Source organism: Pseudorca crassidens, chromosome 15 (genome assembly GCF_039906515.1).
Source record: "Pseudorca crassidens isolate mPseCra1 chromosome 15, mPseCra1.hap1, whole genome shotgun sequence".
NCBI lineage: Eukaryota > Metazoa > Chordata > Mammalia > Artiodactyla > Delphinidae > Pseudorca > Pseudorca crassidens.
This window is the reverse complement of record NC_090310.1, coordinates 37,286,926-37,305,709: the sequence shown is the minus strand read 5'-3', so window position 1 is coordinate 37,305,709 and position 18,784 is coordinate 37,286,926. Positions and strand designations below refer to the sequence as shown.

Below are 18,784 nucleotides of genomic sequence, written 5' to 3'. Positions count from 1 at the left end.
ACCAATCCCGCCCCGCAACATCTGAGCCGCCGGAAGTCGTAGTTTCTGAAGAGCCTCGAGTAAGGCGGCCGCCTGGGGCCCCGAGAGCCAGGGAACTGCAAATCCCGGCGGGCACAGCGCCTGAGCGCTTCCGGCTCGAACGTCCTGTCCCTTTCCCGGCCAGCGGTAGAGGGGGCACGATGAAGCGGGAGGGTGGCGCTGCGATTCCCGAGCGGCCACGGGCGGGTGAGTGTCCTAGCGGCGTGCCGGGCCTGGGGCTCGCGCCTTGGGCCCGCGCGGTGGGGCGGAGGGCCGGCGTGTTGGTGTCTGGGGAATGGGTCGGGCCTGGGGGGCGGGGCTGAGACGCTCCGGGGTCTCCCCGGTCAGTCCGTCTGTCTGTCAGCTGGTCCGTCACTCATTCCCTTTCTCCATTCTCTCCTTTATTCATTCCTTCTTCCTGCGTTTACTGATCGCCGCCGGGTGCCCAGCACTGTGGTAGGCGCGGGGAGACTGCGGAGAGCATGATCCCAGTTCTCCTAGGCTCTTCTCGTTCAGGGTTTGTCACAACCTCGCCACTCTTGATACTTCGTGCCCATCATTCCCTGCTGTGCCTTGTAGGGTGTTGAGCAGTATCCCTGGTGTCCACCCACTGGATACCAGTAACCTCCCCCACCCCCGAGGTGACAACCAAAAATGTCTCCAGACATTTCCAAGCATACCCGCTTTGAGAACGGGTGATCTAGAGAGAGGTGCGGGATTGACAATGCACAGACACAGTCATGAGGATTTGTGATAGGTGCCATGAAAAAAAGAAGCGAGGTGTTAAGAAAGAGAGTACCAGGGGCTCCTGAATGGCTTGGGGAGGGGGCACCTACAGTGAGCATCCCGTCCTGGAAAGTTGCTGGAAGAGCTTTTTGGGCAGAGGTAGCAAGATGTGCAAAGGCCCAGGGTGAGGAAGCTCAGCGGACACCCGCGGGTACTGGCAACGTCATGAGAGGTGAATTGGTGAAGATACACCAGAGTGCAGGATGGGGATTGTATTGTGCTTACAAGGGAGGCTGTTGGAGGACTCAAGCACAGGAGAGAGGGCATCAGGTCTAAGTCTAATAAAGAGCCTCTGGTTGTGAGTGGAGGATGGACTGCTAGCTTCAGTGGGGAAGTAGGAGAGAGTGAGGAGGCTGGCTTGTGTGCAGAGGAGAGTGGGTTGGGGCCCTCCTCTCCTAGTTCTCACTGGGTCTGGCTGCCCGGGCCTGGTTGTCTTGAGCCAGGTCAGGGTGGTCAGCTGCGGATGAGTCTGGGGTCCTGCTGGATGGCACCCTGCTCTAGTGGGGAGGGGTTCCACCCTACTTTGCTGTGTCCCTTGCTTAGAGCTCTATGCTGCCCAGCCTGTCAGCACACCCTTCTCCCATCCCTCAGACCCCTCCCCCCCCAACAGGCCCCCTCTCCTGGGACCTGCCCACCCCCTGGCCTTTGCCAACTATGTGGCCTCTCTCTTCCTCTTTCCTTTTCTTGGGCCTCTCCCTTCCCACACCCCTTCCCCTCTCCGTCATAAATTCCCACTTTTCACTGCTCTGCGGATTCAAGTTTCTCCATGGAAACCCCAGGCCCTGTGTCTCAAGGTGCCTGCATCCTATAGCAGTACTATCTCCAGGAAGCCAGAACCTCCCTCGGGGGAAGAGCAGGGAAAAGGGCAGTCTGGCTGAAAGAGACAGGCTGGGAAGGAGCGTAGGGCCTGGCCTGCAGTGGATGTGAACCTTAGCCAGTTGGCTGGACAAAGGAATGGACAGTTTGGGAAATGGAAGAAGATGCAGTTGAAGGGCCTGAGCCACTTGGGAGGCTTCGGCAGCCCCGACACGGTGATTTGGCCGCTAGCTGGCATGGCTTGGGGAGGGGCTGGCTTACATGCAAGGTGGAGCTCCTCAGCTTGCCTGCGGCAACAGAGGAAGCAGAAGGAACAGGGCTTTGGTCAGCCTTGGTCATGACCCCTCGCTGGCTGTCTGTGCCTGGGGTGGTCTCTCAGCTTCCATTTTCAGTTTTCAAGGAGGAGCTGATGTCAGTGGAGCCTTCACTGTTAACTCACATGGCATCTCGCACAGTTCCTTCCAGACTTGGGTACATCCACTCCATTTAATAGGTGAGAAATCCGAGGACCTGGCAGGCAAGTAACTTGCCCAGAGTCGCACACCTGTTAAGTAGCAGAAGCAGAATTTGAACTCAGGTCTGAGTCTGGCACTTGTGGGTGGGCACCTAGGACTTCAGACCTCTGGCTCAGACCCATGAAGATGGACCCACCAACCCCTCTCAACAGATGCCTTCAGTGTCCTCTGTGCACTGGCTGTGGGGCAGAAGAGGTATGGATGCTTCCCAGAGGAGCGTGGAGTCAGGTGGGGCAGGCGAAGCAGGAGGTGGGCATTGGGGTGGTGCTGACGTCACTGTGCATACCTGGCCCTTGGCCGCCCTAAGCAGGAGGAGGCGGGCTATCTGGAAGCCTTTTGGAGGGGTGAACAATCCCAAGAGCACCTAGGGAGGGCACCCGGCGGGGAAGGAGCAGCCCAGCAGACACCAGGACTGGAGGAATGTGCCAGAGGGCTGGATGGTGAGGGCTAGACAGAGGAGTGGGCTGGGCCAGACCTCTGCCCTCCACGCTCCCGGTCACCTCCAGACCCAGATCTGGCCCAGGGACTGCGTGCCCTTCCTGACTTCTACAGGGGAGCAAGAAGGAGGAAGCCCAGGAGACAGAAGCCACGCAGGGAGTGATGAGAAAACGGCCAAGGGAGCCTGGAGGTGCAGACTGGGCCCAGGCACTGCTGGCCACTTGGCTCTTGGGTGAAGGCCCAGGGCCTGTTTCCATGAGTTTAGACCCACTAATTTAGGGACATGCTTCCCAGTTCCGCACCTGCAGTCGAAGCTAGGCTGGGCACTGAAGTGGAGGGAAGGTGTGGACAGGAAAAAGTGGCCCTGCAGCCGGACACTGAGATAGGGGGATGAATGCCACCTCTTCCCAGAACATTCTCTCCCTGCTCTGGATCTGGCCAACTCCTTCCTCCAGGAAGCCCTCTGCATGTCCCCCAGGCTGGGCCAGGTTCCCACCTCATACATGGCCATCAGATGTGGGAGATAAATGATGGGGAGATGAGGCTGGCCCCAAGGGCACTGGGGAAGGGAAGGCATTCCCATTGCCAAGTGGGGGTTAAGGCCAGGCCACAGAGCAGGAGAGACTCCCTCCCTCTAGCACAGGGGCCCGGGGAGGCTGGAGAGGCTGGACCTGGACAGGAAAGGCCAGGAGCCTGGGTGGAGGGTGCAAGGGGGCAGAGCCCTTGGGAGGGGAGGTCACAGCAGGTGTCTAGGCAGGCAGCTTTGAAACCTCTGGGGAGTCCAGGCTGTGAATACCGAGGGAAGGATGGCAAGGTGAGGGCAAAGGTCTGGGCTGAGTGCTGGGAGGGAAGGGAGGCCGGGCAGACCTCAGATCAGGGCCTGCTGAGGGGGTTCCCAACATCACACCCTTCCTGTTTGGGATGGAAAAGGCATATGAAGGGGACTCCAGGAAACAGCCAGGGGAAGTGTGTGTGGCTTTGCTATGGCAACCGGGCCTGTGTCTATAGGATTTGGCAACCTGGCCTGGGCTTGGGCCTGGGGACCTGGGGGACCAGGGAAGGGCTTACTGGGGGGCTGTGCAGTCTGCAGGTGATGCCAGGGGCTGCACCTGGAGCTCCGGCCACAGTCCAGCCAGCTGGCCACCCACGGCTCCGTGGCAGGAAGGGCCGAGGATTCCCGAGCCACCCACGCCCCTCCCTGGGGCAGTCGGTGCCAAACGTGTGGCCTGACGACATTTATAGGGCAGTCCACCCCCTCGCTGGCTCAGCATGTGCTGTTCAGGGAACCCCACCACATCTGCTGCCTAGGGCTATCAGAGGAGCTGCCTTGAGGTGGGGCTCGGCCTCGTCTGGCCACCCCACTGCCCCCAGCTCTGGCATGGCCAGCCTAGGCCACCGCTCCACTGGCTGCCAGCCACGGGACCATGCCTAACCCACACCCACTCTGGGTACTTACTAAGGGAAAGGGGGGTCATGTCCCACAGTCCTGAGGGTGAGGCCCCAGAAGATCCCTTTGGGCTCCCTCCAGGGGACAGGCTGAGGAGGGGCCCCGATGGAGCTGGCCTGCCCTCCTGCGCAGGCTGCTCAGAGAAGGGGGCTGGTGAGGGGCTTTCCTGAAGAGGGGCTGTGGTGGAGAAGTGCAGGGGCTGGGGCATTCTGGGCAGATCGCTGGTTCCTCATTGGGTGGTGAGTGCACCGCAGACCCCAGGAGCCCCTTAGACATGGATGTGGGTGGACAAAGACCCCTGGGTCTTGACCCCTGGCTCAGGCGAGGCAGGAGACGGGCTGCTCCTGCACGGACTCTAAGCATCCGTTGGTCCCACTCTCCCAACAGCCTTATCCAAGGTGGACAGCCCCATTTCCATCAGGACCTGGGGGCTTTTCTCTTTCTGGGATAGAATCCCTGAGTCCCTCCCCTGGGCTCTGCTGAGGCACCTGGGAACAGGTGTGGGGACTTGGCAGGGAGTGGGGAAGGACTGAGGGGAAGCCCTTTCTCGCCCTCCCCAACCCCAGGTCTCCCTAGTTGGCCCATCCCACACGGCTTTTCCCAGTTTGAGAGAGGCCAGGCTCTGGGTTGGCTGAGGATTCTTGCTCTAGTTGACAACTTCCTGCCTGCCTAAGAGCCTCAGGCTGACTGTGGGGTGGGGAAGAGGCCTCCTTCTCTGGGGGGCCAGGGCACACCCCCAGGACGGCTGGGCCCAGCCTCCCTGTAGCCCCAACCAGGGGAGTGCTGCGTGTGCTGTTGTGTTTCTGGGGTTTTGGCCTCCAGAGCCAAAGGATACTGGGGAAGACTATTATTGCGAAATGCAGCCCCCAGGGACCGGCCTGAGGGCAGGCTGAGGGCATCTTGCTCAATTCTGAGATGCTCTGGATGCAATCTCTGGTTCTGGTTCCGGGTGGGCGGGGCGAGCAGGGTCTTCCCCCCACCCCCCTGTCCAGGGCTGGGGCTGCACACTGAACCCTGTGAACCGGGAAATGGTTCCCTCCCTCCTTCCCTCACTCAGCTTGGTTCACTGGCCGGTCTTGTACATCCCCTCCCGGGCCTGACCGCTATTGGCTGTCTGCGGACTTTCCGGCCTGATTTGCATGTTGCCCTGCGGGCCCTGCGTGCCTTTCTGTTTACTTCACTTCAGAGTGCAGGACAGCCAGACGCCAGCTCTCCCAGGCTGCAGCAACAGGCACTTGGGCACCCGGCACCGAAGGGGGCCAGGCAGCGGGCTGGCTGAGGTCCTGGGGGAGCGCCTGCTGTGGTCCTGGCCACCCGGACCGTGGGTGCCGCTTGCTGGAGCCAGCAGCTGGCTTCTTGGCCCTGGGAGCTTGCACTGGAAGGAGCAGATGGATTGTAAAATCCAGGTCAGTGTCAGCCAGTGGCCTCCCTGTGACACCCCCCACTTCCACCCCCGTGGTGCTAAGGCTGGAGCCAACCCTGGGTTTCCCCAAAGGATGGAGCTTTTCATGCTGATGTGAGGAATCTTGGAGCTCCTACTCTCCACTGTCTGGGCCTCACTGCAGCTAGAGTGTCCTTACCCCAAGCAGAGCGGCCTCCAAGACTTCCTGCTTAGCATGCAGACTCGCAGCGGGGCTGGAGGTGGGCTTCGGGACAAGCCCCTTTCACCCCTCTGCCTGAGGGCCTGGCGCTGCCCACTCTCAGGAGCCCCCGTCTCTCCCCTGAGAGGACAAGCCACCAGAGAGCCTGGGCTGGGGCAGGCAGCCAAGCCCCTCGAGTCACACCAGGGAGAGTGGTGGGCAGGACAGGGGGGCTTTGGCCAAGCTCTCAGGACCCCCTATATAGCCAGACCCACAGGGGCTCAGAGCCCTGCGGGGGAGGTGCCTCATGGCAGTGCCAATTGCAGGGGCCAAGAGCCACCCTGTCAATGCCTGAGTCTCAAAGTTTGGGGGGGTGGCGTGCAGGTGGCATTTGAAGGGGTGAGCAGCTTGGGAGCACAGTGCAGAGGGCCGGGTATGCTTGAGAGCCCACCCCCTCCCTGCAGACCTGCAGGCCGGGTTGGGGGACCATTGGGTGGGCCCCAGGTCACACTGCTTGGCCGTGGAGGGGTGGGGCGTGGACATCGCTACATGGTCCAGGTCAGGAGGACCTGGTGTGGAAGGTGCCAGAACCAGCTGGACTGTACAGTTGCTCTCTGCTGGACTCACAGTAGGGGGCAGAGAGCATCTCCCGCCTTCTCCCACAGTGTGGGGGGCTTAGCAGCCCTTCCCCCCTGGAGCCTCACAGTCCTGCAGGACTCCAGACCACAGAGTGGGCCCCTGCCTGCCACGCGGCCCCAGGAGCAAGATGAGCCTGACCTCCTAGAGCAGTTCCTGATGCTGGTCTGATGGCTGGGCCGGGCACCAGGCAATGAGCCCACAGTCCCGGGGATGCTGCTGGGGGTCTCCTGAGGTGGAGAGCTCAAGTGGGCCTGTTGACAGCAGTCCTGAGCGTCTGGCCTTCCTCCCCGTGGGGAGCTTGGCTTCAAGCCGGCGGTCTCGTGGCTCCCAACACAGCCGACTGCTGCAGGGGGAGACTGTGCTCCTGGCTACAGACTGTTGAGGGTCCTGACATGGGGAAGACCGCTCCCAGGGGGTGCCTGCTGATAGGGCCACCACAGGGTGGGCACTGTCTCGGGAATGGAGCAGCTCTCCCTGGGGTCCCGTCCTAGTGTGAGCTGCTGACTGGGTCTCCTTTTCTTTCTAATCTCTTCCTACTCTGTGGGTACACCTGGGCCTGGCCAGCTCTCTCAGGGCCCATCTAGCCCCTCTCTTCTTGGATGGGAGTCACCAGAGACCTGGGATGATTCCCACTGTGCCTTCTCCCTGCCACCCCAGCCCTTGAGACTGGGTCACACTGGGGCACCCTTTGTTCCTGGAGTGGGTGACCTGTACAAGATCAAGAGTCGGAGTTCTTCGCTCCTCCCCCACCCGAAGGGGCTTTCTGCATGTGATGAGGCTGGTGAGGGGCTGGGCTCCAAGTACGTCACCCACAGGTTCTCTGTGGGCACAGCCAGCATCCCCAACATCCTGCAGACCAGGTGGCTTCGGCCTGACCACACCTGCCCTGGCAGGAAACAGGCCTGTGGCTTTGTCCTGCTGTGTATACCCAGCCTTGGCCCCAGGGACATTCAGACCTCGGACCCAGAGGAGCAGACAGAGCAGGGGTGAGGGGCTCTCCAGCTCTGGGGTAGAGCTGGTGGGCTTTTCCAAAGGGTTAAGCCTTAAAGCAAGGTAGAACTGAGTGTCAGCTGCCTGCTTGAACCCAGGGTCTCCTCCTTTTCTCTGGCCTGTGCACACCTGGGACGGGAGGGAGGGGAAGGGACTTTGCCCGCATGGACCTGCCCTTGTTGGGATTGGTGGTGGAGAGAGACTGAAGCGTGCCTTGTGGTGGACTGGCCAGAGGGGGCCTGCCTGTGTGGAGCGGCCCCACCAACCGACAGGGGCTTGGCCACCATCTCCAAAGCCCTTCATTTGTGCTCCACCCATAGGGGATGCTGCCCGAGGACCTTAGATGCCTCTCTAGAGCATGAGCTCGGGCAAGAGCGCCCGCTACAACCGCTTCTCCGGGGGGCCTAGCAACCTTCCTACCCCAGACGCCGCCACCGGGGTAAGGGGGACACCCTCGGGGAATGGTCTGCCTCTGTGCACACCCCACATACCCAGGGCCCCAGAAGAGCTACCAGAGCAGTCCTCTCCCTACCTGGAGGTCCCTCGGGTGGGCCATGCCGTGTGTGTGGTTGGCATGTCTGAGTATATGCACGCATGTGGACTCGTTAGTGAGAAAGCATGTCAGCTCATGTCCACGTGTGTGTCCACATCCTCGCTGGGGTCAAGGCCAAGTCTCCTCTGTTTTCTCTCCAGACCAGAATGGAAACGACCTTCGGGCCCGCCTTTTCGGCTGTCACCACCATCACAAAAGGTGAGCCTGTGAGCCCAGGCCAACCTGGGCTGGGCAGGAGTTCCCCATCCTGCTCCCTCCTGTTCCACTGCCACATCCTCCTCCCACAACCCCACATCCTCCTGCACCTGCCTCCCGGGGCCTCGCCTGCCACCTCTCTGGGGTGGGCCGCCCGACTTCTCCGGCACCACTTTGCACACCTGTCCTTTATCAAGCGACCCCTGACTCGTCCCACACAGGCTTCTAGCAGGCCCTGAAAGGTCAGGACTGGGGACCAGGCTGGGCATGGGGAGGTGATAAGAAGTACTCACGGGGTCCTTTCCCGAGTCTGGTCCCATGGTTGAGCCCTCAGCACTGTGTGTTCTGGGAGGTGGTGAGGAACTAGACCACGAGGGCACAGCCTCCTTCCCGAAGACATGAGGGCATGGGGCCCCTCCTGTCAGGACCGGTGCTTCTGGGGAGCAGTGTGTGTTCTTTTGCCTTTTCAGGACTGCCCTTCGTAGGAGAACACCAGCTGCTAATTAGTTTTTTAATTGCTTTTCCACGGTATCTTCTGGATACACTTTTCAGTGGGATCACCAGGCCGCCATGGACATCTGCTCACACAGGCTTCTTTTTACCACTGGGTGACCCCCTCAGGGGCTGTGAAAGAGCCCTCCTTTATTCTTAGATGTTCTTTTCTGAGGAAAAAACAAATATACATACCCCTTAATCGCATCACCCGAGTAATTGTTCTTTAATTTCTTATCCAGCTTTAGAAACCATGTAGCACCCTGTCGTGGCAGTCAAAAGCTCCTGGGCAGAGAGTAACGGGGGCCTGTCTCGCCCGTGGCCAACCCAGCGACTCCCTCAGTATCAGGGATGGTCAGAGCCAGTGACCAGGCACGAACAGTTGCCTCGCCCAGCCCCTCTCATTACAGACAGAGAAACTGAGGCCCAGTCACAGGGCAGCCATTTGAAGCCTGGATCATGAACCAGGCCTTTGGGGCTGGTTGTTGTGACATCTGGCCCTGGCTGGGGCCTGAGACCAGTGTTGGCCACTGTAGGCCTCTGGCTGCTGCCTTCAGGGCCTGTGAGGCTGGCTCCTATTCCCACGTGGACCCCTGACCAGTGCCTTCTCTGGGCAGCTGGGGTGACGTGCAGGAGGAGGAGGACCATGCCTTCAGCAGCCTTCCCTGTAGGAGGCCAAGAGGGCCTGTGGCCGGTTCCTGATTCTGGCCGCACCAGGGGAAGAGGTGGGCGGAGAGGGGACCTAGACCACCAGGCTGCCATCCTGGCCCCACCACGTACCAGCTGAGGGGCCTCAGACCTCTCTGCCTGTGGGTGGCAGGGCTGGGGCTGGGAGCTTCTGGACTCAGCTCTGGGACTGTCCAGGGCAGGCTGAGCCCTGCAGGTGAGCTGCAGGCACTGGTTAGACCTGGGGAGGCAACCACAACCCCCAGCCCAGCCTCCGCCCCTGCCTGGCCCATCTGCGAAGGAGCCCACTGCCTGCCACGGTGGTCAGGCCTCCCCGCACGGCCCCGCTCGCGGCATCTCAGCCCTGTTTTCTTCGCAGCTGATGGGACCAGCACATACAAACAGCACCGCAGGACGCCCTCTTCCTCCAGCTCCCTCGCCTACTCCCCACGGGACGAGGAGGACAGCATGGTAGGTCTGCACCTCGCTCCCCCCTCCCCACCCCTCCAGAGCCTGCCTCCCACCATGCCCTCCCTCCAGGCGCCCAGGGCCCAGGAGGAGCTGAAGGTGGAGCCTCAGCCGCGAGCTCAGGTCTGAGGGTGAAGCGAGCTGGTGTCAGAGGCCCAGCATGTGCGACACCCTGAGGCCTGAGCACCCATGGCTGGGTTTCCAGAGAGAGGCGCTGGTGAAGGTGGCTGAGCCAGAGGGTGTGGCGCCTGCACGCTGAGAGGAGGCAAGTTTGGCTCTATCTTGTGGGAGTGGGAGCCACAGAAGGTTCATTCGGGAGGGTAACTAGATCAGATCCCCTTTTAAAAAATATTTATTTATTTATTTTGGCTGCATTGGGTCTTCGTTGCTGCACATGGGCTTTAGTTGCAGCAAGGGGGGGCTACTCTTCTTTGCAGTGCGCAGGCTTCTCATTGCGGTGGCTTCTCTTGTTGCGGAGCACGGGCTCTAGGGCGTGCAGGCTTCAGTAGTTGTGGTTCACAGGCTCTAGAGTACAGGCTCAGTAGTTGTGGCGCACAGGCTTAGTTGCTCCACGGCATGTGGGATCTTCCTGGACCAGGGCTCGAACCTGCGTCCCCTGCATTGGCAGGCAGATTCGTAACCACTGCACCACCAGGGAAAAAACCCCATTTTTAAAGCTTCATCTGTTGTTGAGCAGAGGATGAATGGGTGGGTTGCCGGGTAGAGGCAGAGGCCCCGAGTTTGGGGTTCCTGACGAGGGAGACGGGGTTCAGCAGGTGGGGAAAGATGGATAGGCCCAGGCTGGGGTCAGTGAGGAAGGGCTTTGGGTCAGAGTTGGAGCTGGCTGTCGGTACCCAGGCCGTGTGGCCAGGGTCACAGTGGCCATTCCCTGTTTGTTGGTCCTCGCCCGGCTCTGGGACTGCTGCGGGAAGCGAAGGCTGGCCTGGCTGGTGGGGGTGGGATGCGAGCAACTTCCCACTGCCACTCACCTCTCCTGTGCCTGCTTTCTGCTTTCCCTCAGAGCCCCCGACAGACCCCGGTCAATGCTCCAGCCCTTCTAGCCTCCCAGCACCGAAGGCTTCTCCTCATGCTGGGCAGCCAGGCCTTTGTTTCCTATTTAATAGAGAGAAAAAAAGTATTTTTAATTATTCAAACAAACACGTTTGTGTGCCCAGCACTGCACTAGGCCCTCCCTAAACACGAGCTCCCCCTTCCCTTGGGCTCTGCCTGCCTCGGTCTCCGGGACCTGTGACCTGCCCATGGAGTGAGGCTGGGAACAGAAGGCTCGCCTGCCCAGCTGGGCCTTGAAGGAAGTGAATTCCCCGTGCCTGTGGTTTCTGGAATCCTTGGGTTTTGGTGGCTCTAAGGAGGTAGGCGTGTGCTGTGAGGGCCCTGAGCCGCGGCCACCTGGGCACCATCTCTGTTGGATGTTCGGCCCCCACAGGCTGCCCCCTCTGCTTGCCCTGGGGAGCCAGGCCTTCCCCCAGGCTCTGTACCTTAGGGCCAGCTACCCTGCCCCCAGCCCAGGCCTGGCAGCCACAGCCTCTTCACTCAGGAGGAGTGGGAGCCCAGCAAGGGGCAGGCGGGCAGGGGGGCAGGGGGCTAGGGGGGCAGGGGAGAACAGAGCCAGGCCAGGCCCCGTATGCTTAGTCCAGCTCCTGTCCTGACCTGCTCTCACCCTCTGGTTTCCATCGCTGCCCTGGGGATAACTTGACTCACTTCTTCTGATTTCCCCTCTTGTTCCTCATGTGGCATTTCCATGCAAACATGCCACTTGAGATGCTGTGACGGGAGGTGGGTGCTGCCCTGGTGAGGGAGGTCCCTGTCTGCGGGCATGCTGGGGACACTGATCTCTGCTGCACCCGCTCGGGGAAGCCGGCCCCTGGAACTGCCCGGCCAGCCTCCCTCTGCCCGCTGTGGGTCCCACACCCCGGGCTGGCGGGGAGGGGATCATTCCAACAGTCCCCACACCCACAGAGGCTCAGACAGAGGCAGCCAGGTCCCAGAGTGGCTGGGACCTAGAGGGGGCAGGTGGGCTGGGCGTGGAGGCAGGAGGTTTATGGCTCATGAATGAAGCTTCGGGGCAGGAGGGGAAGAGCGTGGGGAGCGATTGCTCTTGGAGTATCTCTTCTGGAGGGTTCCAGGCCCAGAGGGGAGGAAGGGACAGTACCCCTTGCCCTGGCACTCCCCCAGATCCGTGTTTCTGGTGGCTCAGACAGAGACGAGCACCCGTGGCCCCCCCTCCTGCTCTCAGAAGCTTGGTTGGGGTTTGGTGGGGGTGTCCCCACCTCCCCTCAGGGAGCCTCACTGGCCTGGGCTAGTGTCCCCGGCCAGGACGGCCAGGCGGGTGGCTGAGCCCAGCGGGCACCTGGAGCCCTGCAACTTCCCGCGGCCAGCCTTCCACCCCCTTCCCTCCAGCAGTCTGGGGGCCGTGGCCACCCCTGCCCCGGGATTGGCTGGTGGAGGTGTCCCCTCTGCGGCCTACATTCCCTCACGGGAAGCAGGAAGCAGGCCGAGCGTGTCCTCGTAGAATTGAATAGCAGGAAGTCTCTCCATTTACACAAAGAAAGTTGGCAGATGTAAGCAGGCGTCCCAACCACAGGGCCGGGACTGCCAGGCAGGCGGGGCCTGGGCGTCACACCGGCTCCCCGCGCACAGCCGGGCTGTGGGCTAAGTGGGCGCCCACTGGGACGGGGGTCCGAGCCCGGCCCTCCTGCCAGCTGACGGCCTCCTGTCTGCCCGCAGCCCCCCATCAGCACCCCACGCCGCTCTGACTCGGCCATCTCCGTCCGCTCCCTGCACTCGGAGTCCAGCATGTCCCTGCGCTCCACATTCTCGCTGCCCGAGGAGGAGGAGGAGCCGGTAGGTGTGGCCGGGCAGGCTCGGTGCAGACTCCAAGGGACCCTCCCCGTCCTGGGGCGGTGGGGGCACCTTCCCCTCAGGCCCTGATCGGGGCCCCTGATCCGCACAGGTCCACGTCAGGGACTCGGGGGGCTGGGCTGGGTCCCCCAGGCGCCTTCTTCTCACTCCCCACCCTAGGGGCTGCCCAGGCATCAGCTTTGGGAATGAAAGGTGGGTTCCACGTGGGGCCCTTTCTAGTCTCTGTCCCAGGGAGAGGGTAGGTGTCATGGGGTGAGGGCATGGCTGGAGGGGTCCTTCCTGCTCAGGTCTGCTGGAGCTCAGGCCCAGCTGTAGGCTTCAGCGGACTCCTCCTCTCAGGACACATCCTGGCAGAGGTGCTTCCACCCCAAGAGGGCAGCCCAGGCCCGCAGAGGAAGGGGCTGGGGCCCTGGGTGCCCGCACTCATGTCAGCAGTCCCAGGCCCCACCCTCACCCAGCCCTGCCTGTTCTAGGAGCCGCTGGTGTTTGCCGAGCAGCCCTCGGTGAAGCTCTGCTGCCAGCTCTGCTGCAGTGTGTTCAAGGACCCTGTGATCACCACGTGTGGGGTGAGGCTGCCCCTCCCCGACCTGTGCACCACCGTGAGGCCCCTTTCATGGGGAGCCTTGGCCTCGCTCACAGGCCTGGTCTGGCCGCCCAGCAGGTGCCCTTTGCAGTGGGCACGGGGTGGGGGCAGCTCTGCACCACACCCCAATCCGCCCATTGTCTCCACAGCACACCTTCTGTCGAAGATGCGCCTTGAAGTCAGGTAGGGCCCTCTCAGCCTAGGCTCGGCCAACTTTATTCCCCAGCGGTGGGAGGTCCCTCCGGGGACGTCCGGCCTGGGTCCAGCACTGATGGAGACCCTGGCTGCACAGCCGCTTCTCCCTAGTCCTCCTGCGGCAGTGGTTCCTGGGTGACTGCTCAGGCCAGGTTCGGGCCAGGCTCAAGACCTTGACGAGCACGGCAGCTCAGAGCCCGAGCACGGCAGCTCAGAGCCCGCCCCACAGCGGGTGTGGGTGGGCCTTCTGGGCACAGTGCCCACTCTCTCGGATGCTGCCCCTGCTGTCAAGGCTGCCGGCCTCACCGTCTCAGGCCTTAGCAGCTGGCCCAGGACTGGCCCTCTCTGTGCTCTGTCCTCAGCTCTCTTGGCCCTGCCCCAGACTCTCGGGTCAACTGAGAGGCCTCTGCCACCACCTGCTCACCCAGTGGTCATTCTTGGTGGCCCAGCCGTGCACCCTTTCCTGTTACGGGCGCCCCAGAGGGGAAGGTAGATGGGTGGATTAGGCCCCTGACAGAGGCTCAGCCCACCCAGCTGGGGGAGCATGTTCCAGGCCTGCCACCCACCAGGGAATGGTCTCCCCCAGAGCAGCCTGGCCACAGTGCCCAGGGCAGGGCTGCCAGGGGAGATGGTGGCTGGGTGGGCTGTGGGGTCAGCATGCCCTCCCCCCCAGAGAAGTGTCCCGTGGACAATGCCAAGCTGACGGTGGTGGTGAACAACATCGCAGTGGCTGAGCAGATTGGCGAGCTCTTCATCCACTGCAGGCACGGTTGTCGGGCAGTGGGGGGCGGGAAGCCCACTGTCTTTGAGGTGGACCCCCGAGGGTGTCCCTTCACCATCAAGCTCAGCGCCCGGAAGTAAGTGCCCCCCTCCATCCCCAGTCCCCACCCCCCAGGGGTACTGAGAACCAGTGCCCCTGGGGACTCAGCCCCCCCCACGTCCCACCTCCTCCAGGGACCACGAGGGCAGCTGTGACTACAGGCCTGTGCGGTGCCCCAACAACCCCAGCTGCCCGCCCCTTCTCAAGATGAACTTGGAGGCACATCTCAAGGAGTGCGAGCACATCAAGTGTCCCCACTCCAAGTACGGGTGAGTGGGCGGGGGTGGGCGCACGGGGCTGCCCCGGGATGGGGGTGGGCGGACCTGAGGGGGCGAGTGGGCCTGGGCGGGCATTCACGGTCCCTCCTTCAGCAAACCTTGGTTGAGATCCACTTGTCTGCCAGGCTCTGGGGAGACGACCTTAGCGGGAACCACACCATCGTCTATGTAATTACAAACTGAGGTACAGGTGCTGAGGAGACCTGCGCACCATGGGAACACGGGGGACGGAGCGGTCAGGGAGCTGCGGGTGGTTGGGGAAGGCACGAGCTGAGAATGAATGCATGCGTGGGCACGAGCCAGGCAAAGACCTGGGTGAGGGCTTCCGGCAGCAGAGGGGAGGTGGGGGTGGGAGAAGAGGCAGCAGCTGGCTCTTTAGGGCAGAAGCTGGTGAGGTGGTGGAGGAGCCCTTGAAGAGCTCTGAGCAGGAGTGAAGTGACTGGATTGCTGGGTAGAAGCAGGGTGGGTAGGTGGGTTGGTGGGCATGCAGGTATGCAGAGGATGGTGGCCCATTGGGGCTGCAGTGGGCACACAAGTGGGATTTGAGAGAGATTCTTGGGGTTGGGGAGGCAAAGGGAAGGGCCCAACTGGGCGGGCAGTTGAACAGGTGGGCAGGGCAGCTGTCCTGTCTCTCCAGGTGCACGTTCATTGGAAACCAGGACACGTATGAGACGCACTTGGAGACCTGCCGCTTCGAGGGCCTGAAGGAGTTCCTTCAGCAGACGGATGACCGCTTCCACGAGATGCACGTGGCACTGGCCCAGAAGGACCAGGAGATCGCCTTCCTGCGCTCCATGTTGGGCAAGCTCTCAGAGAAGATCGACCAGCTGGAGAAGAGCCTGGAACTCAAGTTCGGTGAGAGCCTGGCCCAGAGGTGGCAGGGGTGCAGCCCCTCCTCCTGGTCCCTGACACCCTTCTTCTGGTCCCTGCTACACAGATGTCCTGGATGAAAACCAGAGCAAGCTCAGCGAGGACCTCATGGAGTTCCGGAGGGACGCGTCCATGTTGAATGTGAGCGGGCAGGGGCCTGATGCAGGGAGGTGGGGTGGGGTGGGGGACACAGGACCATCTCTCAGCTTGGGTCCCAGCAGGAGGCTTGTTCCCACTTATGATTAGGTGTCTGTGCTGGGAGGGCTGTTGCTGCATCTGCCCTGCCCTGGCAGAGCTCAGGCCTGGGGCCATGGAGGGCTGTGGAGCCCCGCCCACCCCACCCTCTGCTCTACTCTTGGCCTCGCAGGACGAGCTGTCCCACATCAATGCACGGCTGAACATGGGCATCCTAGGATGTGAGTATGGGCCCACTGCCGCTCCCGCCGCCATCCCCGAAGCCCCCTCCAGTTCCCTCATCACCAGTTCCCCCATCTCTCTGCAGCCTACGACCCACAGCAGATCTTCAAGTGCAAAGGAACTTTTGTGGGTCACCAGGGCCCTGTCTGGTGTCTCTGCGTCTACTCAATGGGGGACCTGCTCTTCAGCGGCTCCTCTGACAAGACCATCAAGGTGGGTAGGGTCCTGCCTAGGGGCTTGGCAGCCTGGCGGGGCAGGGGTGGGCATTGCACACCAGCCTCTGCCGGCTCCAGGCCTGCTCATGGATGGGGCTTTCTCCCCTCCCCCCATGCTCACGTCATTCCTGCCATGGTGCCCCCTGCCACTGGGCTGACCCTGCTGGGACCTGCCCTGATCCTGGTCTCTGCAGGTGTGGGACACGTGTACCACCTACAAGTGCCAGAAGACGCTGGAGGGCCATGATGGCATTGTGCTGGCACTCTGCATCCAGGGGTGAGTGCAGGCACACGTGTGTCCACAGACCACGGGGCCCATGTGGAGCCAGGGATGGGAGGTCCTGTGGGCTGTGAGCTTGAGTCCGTGGCTGCACGTGTCCTAGAGTGGCTCTTGTCTGCTCCTCCTGGGAGACGCCCTCCACCCTGAGCAGGGCTGAATCATGGGTGGCAGCATGTGGGCCTTCCACCTCTGAAGCCGTACATTCACAGAGCAGAGCCTTGGCCCTGGAGAGCCTCAGGCAGCCAGAGGACAGAGGTGGGACCAGAGAGTGGAGGCAGGGCCTCAGCTACTGCTGGCCGACAGCCAGAGCCCGGGGCGCAGCACCACAGAGAAGCCTGCCTGGCCACCCCCTCACCCCTAGGGTGCCCCTTCTAGACCTTCCCTCCTGTCTTGTGTCATGAGGCTTCTTGTGGGCGTGAGTGTGTGAGTGTGTGTGTATGAGAGAGAGATGCTGGCTCACAGGAAGCAACAGCTTGACTGCCAACAACACTAACAGGGGTAATTACCTCCCAGCTCAGCTGTCAGATGCTTGCCAGGCAGGCACGGGGCTGGGCCTCCACTTCCAAGGTCCCCTCGCTAAGGCAGGAAAACCAAGGCTGGGCTCAGCAGTGATCCTGGCAATGGCCCAGGCTGCTGGTTCCCAGTGGCCAGTGCTCCCCCAGCCTGGCCAGGGCATTGTCAGCGAGGGTACTGGCTTCTCGCACCCTGACACCTTGGCTTTGCTTCCCCAGGTGCAAGCTCTACAGCGGCTCAGCCGACTGCACCATCATCGTGAGTGGGGCCGGCGGGTGGGCCGGGACCCCCAGGCTCACTGTGCCATTGGGGCCTGGGCTCTGCCAGGGCCTAAGGCTTCCCGTCCTCCCTCCCGCCAGGTTTGGGACATCCAGAACCTGCAGAAGGTGAACACAATCCGGGCCCATGACAACCCGGTGTGCACGCTGGTCTCCTCACACAACATGCTCTTCAGCGGCTCCCTGAAGGCCATCAAGGTCAGGCAAGGTGGTGTATGTGTGTGCGGGGCGGCAGGGTGCCGGTGCCTGCCCCCCAGGCCTGCGCTCACAGCCACTCCCACAGGTGTGGGACATTGTGGGCACCGAGCTGAAGCTGAAGAAGGAGCTCACCGGCCTCAACCACTGGGTGCGGGCCCTGGTGGCTGCCCAGAGCTACCTGTACAGCGGCTCCTACCAGACAATCAAGGTGCGCCCTCCCTGTGCCGGCTCCATCTGCCCTGCCCCCACGCTGCCAGCGTGGGGAGACCCTCACAAGCACCCTGGGTGGTGGGCTGCTGAGAGGTCCAGGGGATGAGGCGCCTGGCCTGGGACCAAGTGGCCCGCACTTGCCCATAGATCTGGGACATCCGGACCCTCGACTGCATCCACGTCCTGCAGACATCTGGCGGCAGCGTCTACTCTATTGCCGTGACGAATCACCACATTGTCTGTGGCACCTACGAGAACCTCATCCATGTAAGAGTGGATGCCAAAGGGCAGGGTCTGACTCTGGGCCCCTGTCTTCCCCGTCTGTGTCTCTGACCTGCCTGTGCCACCCCTCAGGTGTGGGACATTGAGTCTAAGGAGCAAGTGCGGACCCTGACAGGACACGTTGGCACTGTGTATGCCCTGGCGGTCATCTCGACGCCAGACCAGACCAAAGTCTTCAGCGCATCCTACGACCGGTCTCTCAGGGTGCGAGCTGGCCTACCGACAGTGGGAGGCTCAGGGCGGGTGCCAGGCCTGGGCGGTCCTCATGTCCCATGTGCCCCCAGGTCTGGAGTATGGACAACATGATCTGCACGCAGACTCTGCTGCGTCACCAGGGCAGTGTGACTGCGCTGGCAGTGTCCCGGGGCCGGCTCTTCTCGGGAGCCGTGGACAGCACCGTGAAGGTCAGTGCCTTGGCTCAGGCCATCCAAAGGGGCTGCATGGGGGGAGCGGGGGTGGGGGAGTTGGGATCTAGCGGCCCTGGGCAGGGGGCAGTGAAGGCAGGTATGGACGGCAGCTGGCTCTGGGACTGGATGGCCAAAGGGGCACCTGAAACAGAGCCTTTCCCCTGCAGGTGTGGACTTGCTAACAGAATCCAGGCCAGGTCTTGGCTTCCTCTGGGCCTGACCTAGGCCTGTCCAAGTCCGGCGAGCCACGTGACTGGTCTTGGGGTCTCTGCCTACCCCATGGGAACAGGCAGGCAGACTCAGCCAGGCAGACAATGCCCTCCCTGCCCTGCGCCCAGTGAGCCTCTCTCTGCTTGGCCTTGTCATCGTCACTGCCAGGACAGTGCCCAGACCGTCTGGGTGCCAGGTACGACGCTCACCAGGCCCACCCTCCATCCCCACTCCAGATGGACTGTGGGCCTTTTTACTCACCTTTTCTACTGTTTTTAGACTGTGTATAAATTTGATTACTTCCTGATTGAAATAAAAGCTGCACAGACTGTGGCTTTGAATGGGGATGGTCCTCAGGGGGAGGAAGAGGCCACCTGAGGACACTGGGGAGCACAGGCACCAGCAGCCAGTGTGAGAGAAGCTGGGGTGGGAAGCTGGGCAGGGACCACAGGAGGCTCCTGTTGATATCCCCAGGATGTACACTCTTGGTGACTTCTCCTCCCTGTCGGGAACAGGCTAGCCCCCCACTTGCCCCAATGTACATA

At 62.1% G+C, this 18,784-nt stretch overlaps 1 protein-coding gene across 7 annotated transcripts; it reads left to right on the top strand.

Annotated features, from left to right (window-relative positions):
- Positions 1-67: 67 nt before the first annotated feature.
- Positions 68-18,572, top strand: TRAF7 (TNF receptor associated factor 7). 7 transcript variants are annotated; one of them, XM_067706982.1, is made up of 21 exons: positions 68-225; positions 7,550-7,776; positions 7,923-7,980; positions 9,515-9,606; positions 12,349-12,465; positions 12,957-13,049; positions 13,216-13,249; positions 13,935-14,118; positions 14,216-14,350; positions 14,997-15,214; positions 15,297-15,370; positions 15,597-15,645; positions 15,732-15,859; positions 16,056-16,138; positions 16,873-16,912; positions 17,014-17,130; positions 17,216-17,338; positions 17,488-17,607; positions 17,695-17,826; positions 17,907-18,026; positions 18,197-18,572. In XM_067706982.1, exons 2-21 carry the CDS (start codon positions 7,588-7,590, stop codon positions 18,209-18,211), a joined length of 2,121 nt encoding a protein of 706 aa, XP_067563083.1. In that variant the 5' UTR covers positions 68-225; positions 7,550-7,587; the 3' UTR covers positions 18,212-18,572. The 7 variants fall into 7 exon arrangements, with proteins under 7 accessions (XP_067563083.1, XP_067563085.1, XP_067563087.1 ...); XM_067706984.1 differs by having other exon boundaries at positions 69-225; positions 7,550-7,668; XM_067706983.1 differs by lacking the exon at positions 68-225 and adding an exon at positions 340-5,426.
- Positions 18,573-18,784: the final 212 nt, after the last annotated feature.